The sequence below is a fragment of the Diospyros lotus genome, chromosome 8, assembly GCF_014633365.1.
Source record: "Diospyros lotus cultivar Yz01 chromosome 8, ASM1463336v1, whole genome shotgun sequence".
Classification (NCBI taxonomy): Eukaryota; Viridiplantae; Streptophyta; class Magnoliopsida; order Ericales; family Ebenaceae; genus Diospyros; species Diospyros lotus.
In genome coordinates this window covers 2,408,056-2,419,332 of record NC_068345.1, presented here as the reverse complement: position 1 = coordinate 2,419,332, position 11,277 = coordinate 2,408,056, and the positions used below count along the sequence as shown (strand labels likewise).

Below are 11,277 nucleotides of genomic sequence, written 5' to 3'. Positions count from 1 at the left end.
GCCAGACAGTGACCTCTTCCCTGCCCTCTCTCTTTCTCTGTCTCCGCCTATTCCACCCCCTCTTATCATCATATCACATTTTCAACCCCGATTTTCATTTCACGTCTTGTTCTTCTATCGACGAGTTTAAGAATGTAATTGGTGTTAGATGTGATTGATCTACGTTCTCGATCTGGATCTCGGGTTTGGATGAAAACCCATAAATTCTAGAAGGAAAAGAGTGAAGATGGGTTTGCAACTAAGGGAGAATCCTTCAAAGTCATAACCCACAAACGGGGCTGCACTTTTTGAGGAGGGGTTGTGCGTGGGCTAGCTAGCTGTGCTGTGGGTTGTGGACGGCATAAAGGCCATGGAATTAATGAGAGATTAGCATGACAATGCAGCCCTTTTAACGCGTCGTCAGTTAATGGGTTTGGACTACTGGGGTTAGGTTTCGATTTCCCCGCAGCCGACCGACCACTCATGATTCGTCGCAAGCGCCTGCCTTTTTCTCCATCTGGTCTCGCTCCATTAAAATATAGTTGGGACTAAGTGTGTTCTTCACTGTAATGTCGATCCGTTTTGGCTGTTCTAACGTTGGCGTTTGCAAAGGCTGGCAACGTGGGATCATATGGGAAATGTTTGATTAATTAGAATATACTTAATTATGTGCTAATCTTATGCTAAAAAATTGACGAAAAAACTGAAGGATGTATTCACTCGCAAGAGGCGAGCATGTGCAAACGAGGATATTAAAAGAGCACGGAACCGTTAATTGAAGATATAATCTAACGAAAGGAAGGGCCATTTTTGTATTAAGAGACAGAACATGGAGAGAGGAGGAGAAGACAAAGAAAGACAAGGATGAGGGAAGAGAAGAGATCGATGGATGGGAAAATTAGGAAATTAAGGGCGTGTTTGTTATTGATTGGACTTTGGAGGGTGGGAGGGTATATTAATGTGTAGACAGGGAGGACCAACTCAAGTGCCATCAGTCACGCAGCTGTCATTCGATTATACAAACCCCAAACAGCTCCTTAGCTTTCTTCCATTACAGCAAATCAGAGTTAGCAGCTGTCGGATCTCTCTCTCTCTCTCTCTCTCTCTAACCATCTCTTTATTTTCCTTCCTCTTCTTGCAACACGCAATTTTCTGGGCAACCAAACGGGCCTGGGAACTACAAGATCACGGGAACCATAGCGAAGTCGAGTGGAGAGATTCATGTCAAAGAGGTGATGGAGAATTAAGGACAATTAGTTTGTCGTTTTGATGATTTAAATGCGATGGCTTATCAGCACTACAGATCACCGTTCGGTGACACGACGTACACCAAGGTTTTTGTCGGCGGCCTGGCCTGGGAAACTCCGACCGATGTAATGCGCCGATACTTCGAGCAGTTCGGAGAAATCCTTGAAGCCGTCATCATCACCGATAAGACCACCGGAAAGTCCAAAGGATACGGTTTCGTAAGTAGCTGTTTTCAGTTTCTTACGTTTAAAGTGTTCGGAGAAAGAATCTTGGCCCCTTTCCCGACAGTTTTGCCGTTAATTATTTCCAGATTAATTCCGGCGAGATTGAAAAGGTTGAAATTTTTGCAGGTTACTTTCCGGGAGCCGGAGTCGGCGAGGAGGGCCTGCGCCGATCCGAACCCAGTCATCGATGGACGACGAGCGAACTGTAATATTGCTTCGTTCGGACGGCCACGGCCATCGCCGCCGAGAGGTCAATATACAGTTCTATATATATATATATATGTGAACAGTGATTATATGATTAATTTGCATTATTATTAAGAATTTTGATAGAATGATGTTGACAATGCAGCTGGAAGAAATCAAACTGCTAATCCATATCACGGCGGCGTAGTGCCACAGGGAGCACCAGCACGACCATCCTACAGCGGCGTACCGGCGGCACCATTGCCTCAACCGCCGCCGCCGCCGCCACCTCCGGTCATTTATCCCCCTTATGGGTGAGTTGCAGCTTTCACATTGCATTGTCATGGATAAAAAAAACAGATCCCTTTACGCCAATTTGCACAAAACGATTATTATCAAAGTAATTAACATCACAATTAAACAATACTTTGGTAAATATTCTTCTCTTAAGCTTTAGCATAAGATTGAATTCTTTTTATAATGTGTTCTCTCTGTTGCATTAATCGTAACAAATCTACTTATTTTTAACATTAACTCATCATATGATAATTTCAAGAAAAAATAAAAATAAAATAAAAATTGATAACCAATTAATGGCAAGCATAGAACTGACAGATGACAGCTTGGACAATACATTATCTACTGTAATCTTTTTCTTGAGTGCATTTTGGATTAGTGGGTCACATTATTGCGTGACTGACGATTTGGCAATTGAATTTGAAGGAATTGCTGGAAAATCATTAAAATATTTTTTGGTTAATTAATACATCTATTCTCATCTTTCATGGTGGCCAGTGGCCTGGGGGGCACAACCTGGCAAATAGCATGCATTGGAGCAGCATAGCACAGTCCCCTTGGAAATTATCGACATGTTTGGCCATTATTATTCAACACCTTCATAGATAGCTTTTTCTTTTTCTTTATTCATATAAATATGCAATTATTATTATTTTTTATGTTATTTTTTATTTAGTATGTATAATAATTACCCAAAAATTAATAAATGCATTTATCTAAAAAGATTTAGGAGGCCTTAAATAGATGAGTTGGGTTTACCCATCCCGGCCACAGTTGGTTCACAAAGCTTCCACTCATATCTATGTTGAATTCTATTCTGTCCTTTTGTGGGTATCTTTGATGATATTTTAGGACATGATTCTGCTCTGCAGTACAGAATTTTTATATAAAAATATTATAAAATATAGTATTCTGATAAAAATTCATTATTTAATTAATTATCATATCAAGTGACATGAGTTTACATTCATTTAGTGAACTTACCAAAATTCATATTATCTAAAAATAAAATATAATTATTATATATTAACAACATTACCCTAAAAATACTAGTCAACATTACCAAGTTATAAATTTCATCTAATTTGTGGGATTATTTAATTTCAACCCACTATGCAAGTGAAGTGACAATAGGGGGTGGCATCAGTTGGTCAAGATGTGGAACCCAATTGACATTTAATGTGGTTGCTCATCCAAGTTAATTTCATTAATGACTTGTTTTGGTAAGTGATTTTAATTAAATTACTCCCACCATTTTCGCAGGTACACAACCTACCCACCTGATTTTGGATACCCCCAAGTAAGTCTCCAGTTAACGGCCATAAATCCTGTTTCAAATATTTTTATTTTCATACAGCATTTTAACGGGTAATTAAATTTTAAATTAATCTAACCGGGGCAGGCTTTCTACAACCCGCAACTACAGCAACCGCAATATTACCAGCAGCTGTACGGAATGCAGCCGCCGTCGTCGACGGCGGGATCGCCGTATTATTATGGATATTCGACGACGCCCCCGGCGAGGGGAACATTTTCTGCGCTGCTGGGGCAGCGTGTCCAGGGCTCATCTTATCTTTACTATCCTACGCCTTCGCAGATGGAGGGGTCCTTCTCCACCTTTACACCGCCCCCGCCGCCCCCGCCGCAGCCTCTAACCTTACAACCGGCGGCGGCGGCGGCAAGGCATCCTCTACCCTCACCTACCGGTAAGTACTGCTCTTCTATGTCATATATCCATGCATATAAACCTCTATGTCCATCTATATGTCTGTGACTTAAGATGTATTGATATTGATATTTAATTAGAGGAGTTAATGGGTCGACCCACTGAGCTTAAATCTGATCCAATACCAACCGAATCTTAAAATATGGAAACGGTAGGAAGATCAAGTTGATAAAAACATAACTCAAATGGCCAAATATATATTTTAATTTTTGTATTTATACTTTTTTATTTAAATATTTATTTTTTATTATTTTAATCACATCCTTAAACTATATAATTTTGAGTTAATTACACACTCGATAAAATTATTGAGAATAATAAATTAAGCATAGTTAAGAAGTGTAAATAAAACAAATGTTTAAAGATGAAATTGATTCAAAATACATAATTTAAATATGTAATTAAAATAATAAAAGAATTATGCATGTAAATAAAAAAAAGCATAGAAAGGTAAAATATGTACTTTGCCTAACTAAACTGATGATGATGCATGTATGTATGTGATTTGCATGGGGATAATGAGACTCTGTGGTTGAGCATGTGGTACGGATGATATGTATTGATGATGGTGGCATGCATGCCCAAAGAGTTTGGGGCCACAATGGCAGCCGGTAGCATGTGACATGAGCTGTCCAGCGTATGCATATGCGGTGACAGAGCTCGAGAGGGGTCATCATGGCAGAGGGGCAAACTGTCAACATATTTTATATATCTGAAACTAAAATTCAACCCAATAATACCAATTTATATCGGGCTACCATTAGTTTGGCTCATTTCAGCTCAACCTTGCGATTAGTTTGATTCGCAGTTTAAAATTAAGTTTATTATCTCAAATTAAAAATGCCCAATCTGATATAATTTCCGTTTAAACTTCTTAATTTGTGTTTTATTTTCCTCTGGACGTCGATTACAGTTTCTGCATTGTAATCATGAACACAAACTGATCCAATTGGCTATCAGATTCACAGCCTCCACATCGCACCACAGAAGCAGGGGCCGAGGACGCCGCCGCACCGGCGCCGGCGGCGACAGCATCGGAGAACTGAATTACCGAAGAGGAAGATCTCCGGCGATAACACAACAACCGAGGGAACAAAGACTGTAAAATTGTCGAGAAATCCGAGGTGTTGTCATCTCTCTTACGAACTTTCCATAATAACACAACCAACCAACCATTCATGAATTTTTTTTTGTCGGCGGCCCGTAGCTATTGGTGAGAACTGCTTCGGAGCAACCTGTGATCTCAACAGCTATGGAAGACTGACGATGGACGACTAATCAATCTCCCTCTGCATTTTCTTTCTTTCCATTTTTTTTCTTTAATTATTAATAATAATATTTTATTATTTTGTTGATCAATTTCTTTGATTTGAAGTGGGTAATCATCGTCGATCTTTCGATTTACAGAGGTTTAGCAGCTTTTCCATGAATGCCTGGACACAGACAATAAACAGTAATTAATTTCATGTAGATTTCACCAGATTGGTTAATTTCTTCCCTGTTTTTAGTGGGAATAAAGATTCAAATTAAAACATCCAAACTCTGTGCAGCATATGGATTGTGATTCAACTAACATCTATCTATATTTCCTGTTTAAATTCCTTGAAAAGTCATTTATATATATATATATGTAATTTTGCTAAAAAATGGTCTCTCTTTTTAATGCTAAAACTTGAGGTTTATCGCTCGTGTTTTTGAGTTATTTGGTTCGTCAGTCGCCGTATAATTCATGAGTTTAGGTGGGAAGAAATTAATGTGGTTGAGTTGGATGACTTTTTTAAGATACTGTCAATGTTAAAGTTCGTAGTTACCAAAATTAAACTATATTGGCAGAGTCCGCTCAACTAATTGGACACCTTAGTTGAAAAAATTTATTGAGACATTTTTAAGAGTATTAATTTTTTTATAAAAAAATAAATAATATGTATGAAATTTTTTTATTATTTTATTAAATTAAAAAAATACGAATTTAGCTAAGTGCTACTTACAACACAACAAATCAGTGAATCGCATACTTAGAATCAATGAATCACGTAGTCAAAATGAAGAAAAGCCAACTAGCTGCAGCACAACACAACAAATCAAAGTAAAAAAAAAAAAGAAAACACCCACATAAGAATATGAAAGCCTAAAAAACAACACACGTAAAAATAAAAGTTAAAATAAAACGAAATCAAAGCTCGTACAGTGTACCAAACATAGATGTTGCTAAAGTTTGGAGGTTGAATCGAAGCTACAAATCACGTAGATGTTGAAACAGTGAAGCCTGAAGTGCGCACGCGAGAGAGAGAAGAAGAGAGATGTGTTGAAAAGAACTATATTAAAGAACACAGATGTAGAGACAGAGAGAGAAAAGTGAGTTTAATGAGAGAGAATCGTAAAGATATTGGAAAGACAAAGGTTTGTATTTTATATTTATTTTTTTAATAAAATATTTATTATTAAAAAAATAAAAATTATATATATTACAAATTCTTACAATTGTGGAGCCTTCCTAATTTGGGGGCTTAGGTGGCTGCTTATTTCGCTTCACTATTGAGCCAGCTCTGTCTATTGGTTGACTAGATAGCAACTAATTACGATACCAATTTGACTAAAAAAAGAAGGCAAAGCATGCACATAAATTGTAAAATCAAATAAAACGATAGATTTTAATTTGAAAAACTTTTTCACTAACATTATGAATTTTTAACAATTATTTATTATGCGATGATGGTTTTGGGACTAATCCCACCCACTGTATGTACGTTGTTTTGGAATCTTAATCTTGAGATACCCATCTTGAAAATTATTCTATAAGGGAATGTGATGAGGTTAGGTCTTTTTAGTTGGCTTTCTATATTCAAATTAGTAAAAAAAAAACTAAAAAAGAGTACAACTTTGTAAAAACAACAAAATTTTAAAGTAAACTTTAGTTAGATATCCTATATGGGAAGTGCCCCTTATAGGGTGATTGGAGGTGAGGTACTCGGAGTGGCTCCAAGATTTTTGAGCTCATATTTTGTGGGTTTCTGGAAGATTTCTTGAAGTTGATGAGAATGTGATCAAATCTTTCCTGTTTTCCCTGAATTCTTCAAAATTCGGATTTAAGTATTGATCCTAACACTAACAGGTGTTTTATTTTAGAAGCTAGAGCTTATCTCTCAAATTTTGTTAAAAAAAAATAACACGTGTCATTTTTTAAAGAGCTTGAGATTCAAACACATATAACAAGCTTGAATTGGCTTCCTTAAAAACACATTTCCATACTTTTAGATATGAATTTGTGAATCAATACTTTGTTCTCAGCATCACAGTGATCAAACCAATGAATCAGTGCTCCGACCAGTACTCACCTGATTTGAACGACTATGGCGAAGTTAGAAAGCAATACCATATTCTAAATTGCTTGTTGAGCACAATATATATAGTTAATTACATTTGTTGATGGTGCAACTATAAGAAATTAATGAGCAAAAATAGACTTCAGAGGGGGGGGGCAGCTGCCACGAGTGACAACCCAACTGAAATCCAAACAATATTACTCTTCCCAGGCCAGGATTAGTATAAACTCCAGGATCATACTCCAGGATATTTTATATACTAAAGTATCTAATATGATTAATAAATGTAACGTTACAAATTAATTTAATGTAACCAACAGTACTTTTGTTTCTTAATTCTTACCATTATTAAGTTATATTGTTCTCCTTGAAAATCCGTGTTCTTGTGTCATTATCCACGCGAGAATTATGTCCAGCTATTACTCATCCATGTGGACTTGGCCCACAGCCTCTAGCTTGATTTTGTGCTTGTGATTGTAGTCTCTTATGAGTTAATTTCACATTAATAATTAATTTTAACGGATCGTGTGTCTGATGAAGAATGAGGCAGCAACTTATAGACAGTGATTTGGTTAAGAAAACTCACCAAAATCATAGCAAAAACAAGTTTTCATAGATGCTTTATATCTAATTAATCATTTTTTATAACGCTTGCATTCTCTATATTTTTATGACTATTAATGGCACAGAATTAGCCAAACTTATTCCTTAGATACCATCATTGCTTCTTTTTTTAAGAAAAGAAGTTCATGATTCGTGGGCCCTCTACTTCCATTCCATGTGGCATTAATATTTTCTTTTGGGTAATTAAGAAATTCTAGATTTTGCAATATTAGTCCTTTAGGCCATGGGGGAGAAGTGGAGAGTAAAATGATATATAACAATGCGAAATATAAGGATAAAAGAAGTAACATAAATTTGTTGCCTTTTCGTTATTTGAGAAGAATGAAACATAGATAAATGCAACCAAACTTTATTTTATTTGCAAAGAGAATAAAAGGGTTTAGGAACAATTAACAATAAAATTATTATTATGTATGTTTACTTTCAAAATAAATAAGAACATAAATAACAAGCTTAAGATAATAACAATTATAACCATATTTTAAATCACGACGTAAGGATAATAGAGACATGGAGGAAGGGATATCCATAAACCATGAAACCCTCCCATTTCTTTGGCTTTTATTATTAAACCCTCATTCAAATAAGAATCGGGATATTCATTTTCTTTTTTCTTTGTATCCCTCGTCCAGTCATAAGCTTATAGATATAGGTAGCGTTTGTTAAAATGATTAAAATAAGATTGTATCAAAATAAAATTAAAATACTTTTTGAACCAAAATATAGAATGATCAAGAAAAAATGTGAAATTTCAAACTGTTTGTTAAATTATTTAGAATGGATTGCAGGATCAAGATAAATTTACAAAGTCTCGTGATTTATTTTTTAAGAGTTGTCAAATAAATTTAACAAATATAATAGAAAATAATTTTGTCTGAAGTGTTTTCCATATCTCATTTTTTTTTTCAATCTATATTTTAGTTAACAAACACTGTCTTTAAGATTACGATTTAGGGTACTTCATAATTCCATAAAACTAGTAATAAATATAATAGATAATAATTCCATAAAACAACAATTAAGTAGTCAAGCGCAGTCTTGAACCAGCAAATTTAGGTGAAGACTTGGGCGTTGTTGACATTGAAGGCTGGGTTGGGGTTGAAAATGGAAGGGAAAGGAAGTGTATGAAGGCATTGCCATAGATTACTAGGCCACTGCGGTGAAATTCATGCAGAATGTAGAAGCCATGGGGCCACTGTCATTAAGGTATTTGCTTTCCATTCCAAAAGCAGATAAACCCAATAAGCAGCACTGATTAATTAATTGCCCCCCTCTTTCTTCTAATTACCACAGAGACTCACCCAACCTAACACCACACCTCCATTCTCTCCAGTCACCCTCCCTCCCTCCCTCCCACTCCACTCCACTCCATTCTCGATCCCATTTATATATTTATATAGACAGCTGCCATGGCCGCCCAAGTTCAAACCTAGCAACCGCAGAGCAAGGTCCGAGCATATGGAGCCTCTGCCATTGCTGAGCTGCTTGCTGCGCTCGCCGGAGCCGGAGGCACCGGAGAAGAAGCCCGACCTGGCCGGGCAGGAAGATGACGTTGATGACATCGCCGTCGCCTTGCACATTGGCCCGCCGGATTCCGCCAAGGGCTTGCCGATTCTAAGCGAGACTAACGCAGAATTAGCGGCCACCCAGTACTGGATTCCCACCCCCACGCAGATACTCGTCGGCTTCACCCACTTCTCCTGCCATGTCTGCAACAAAACCTTCAATCGCTACAACAATCTCCAGGTTCGGTTGCAGTATACATTTTCACCATCTGGTTGGCAAACTCAAGTCGTCGTCTCTTGGACAAACCTGCATATTGCATAATAGTGAGTCGGCCGTTAGAGCAAAACCATAATCTTGCTCATTCTAATTGAGAGAAAGCATAGTGCATGTTATTCTCCAAGATTCATTCCTTTTGAGTCCCGTAAGATTTGTGGGCCAAGATGCATATTGCACAGTATTCTCTATTCTTTTTAAATCATGGGAAGATTAATTGTTTTGAGTCCTGTGTTTCTTCGATCGGTTGCTGATCCAGATGCACATGTGGGGGCACGGATCGCAGTACCGGAAGGGGCCGGAGTCGCTGAAGGGGTCGCAGCCGCCGCGGGCGATGCTGGGGATCCGGTGCTACTGCTGCGAGGAGGGGTGCAAGAACAACATAAGCCACCCGAGGGCGAAGCCGCTCAAGGATTTCAGGACGCTGCAAACGCATTACAAGCGGAAGCACGGGACGAAGCGGTTCGCCTGCCGGAAGTGCGGGAAGTGCTTGGCCGTCAAGGGCGACTGGCGCACCCACGAGAAGAACTGCGGCAAGCGCTGGCTCTGTGTCTGCGGCTCCGACTTCAAGCACAAACGCTCCCTCAAAGACCACATTCGCTCCTTCGGCTCCGGCCACGCCCCATTTCCGGCGTCCTACGACGGCGTTGATTTGCATGACGGTGCCACGCGTTCTTTCTTCGTTTAAGGCGTCCGCCGCCACTTTAGGTCGATGGAGACTTTCGGATTTTATAACGATATACATTACATTCACATGAAACACACGCACGCACACACGAACACAAATATATATTGATATATAGATAGATACTTAATTAGATACATAGATATAAGACATCTCATGTGATAATGGACTTAATTAGTTTTCAGCAATATGCTTATGGCATTGCATTTTGGAACAGTTATGGATCTAAGGATTCCTCCGAAATTAATATATATAAATTATTAGTGGTGTGGTGCAAAGATGCTATCAATTCAAGCAAAGAATGAATAATTTTAAACATTTCAATTTTCTTTTTCGCTTTTTCTAAAAAAATTAATTTTTGAGGTAATTAATTATTTCATAAAATAAATAATTGATCATATCGAAATAATATCTTTGACACCATAAGTTGGTTAACTTTGCATACATATATATGGATGGGAACGTTGAGTTCTTTATTGTAAATTCCTATCACCATAAATTTCTATGTTCCTATTATTTGTTTAATAATAAATGATTTGGATAAAGTTCAATTATATAATTTTTATTTCTCACGTTAAGGGGATTTTGTAGAAGTGAGTATTTGGTTTAACCAGACTGACTGAGTTGTTCAAATCGAATAGATCAAACTTCTTTCAAAAATCTAATTGAATCAATCAAATAGATGCTCAAATCAATTAAGTCAAAAAATCAAAAAAATAGAAAAAATAAAAAAAAATGATATCGTTTTTAACATTTTGGTCTTTATAATTATTTCCATTTTTTTAATACAAAAACAAACAAAACTAAAATAACTGAAATACTTAAATTTAAAAATCAAACCATACCAACCTATAAGTTAAAGTGAACTGAATCGATAATTTTAATTAATTTAATTTAATTATTTTAATTTAATCAGAATATTCCTCACCTTTAAAGGTTTACCTTTGTTGATTGATTCTTGCCTTTTATTAATCTATATTACTCAATAGCTTTTCTTAATCTGATTCATATTACATTGAAATAAGAAGAAAGAAATTAATAATTTTAATGCATTAAGTTATTACTTTACGATATTTTGTCCCAACAATAAATAGTAGGGAAATTCTATTCGCAGTGAGCGTTTTACTCTTCGCAATCATTTTTTAATATACCTAAAATACCCTCAAATAAAAATTTAATTTTACTCTTATCTTCAATACTCAACCA

General features: G+C 36.7%; 2 protein-coding genes across 2 annotated transcripts; both read left to right on the top strand.

Moving 5' to 3' along the window:
• The first annotated feature begins 24 nt into the window (after positions 1-24).
• Positions 25-4,968, top strand: LOC127807353 (uncharacterized). Its single transcript, XM_052345103.1, has 6 exons — positions 25-1,445; positions 1,578-1,701; positions 1,804-1,951; positions 3,198-3,234; positions 3,337-3,640; positions 4,621-4,968. Exons 1-6 carry the CDS (start codon positions 1,263-1,265, stop codon positions 4,704-4,706), a joined length of 882 nt encoding a protein of 293 aa, XP_052201063.1. The 5' UTR covers positions 25-1,262; the 3' UTR covers positions 4,707-4,968.
• A 4,097-nt stretch (positions 4,969-9,065) lies between these two features.
• Positions 9,066-10,074, top strand: LOC127807697 (protein TRANSPARENT TESTA 1-like). Its single transcript, XM_052345735.1, has 2 exons — positions 9,066-9,353; positions 9,646-10,074. Exons 1-2 carry the CDS (start codon positions 9,066-9,068, stop codon positions 10,072-10,074), a joined length of 717 nt encoding a protein of 238 aa, XP_052201695.1.
• The last annotated feature ends 1,203 nt before the right edge of the window (positions 10,075-11,277 follow it).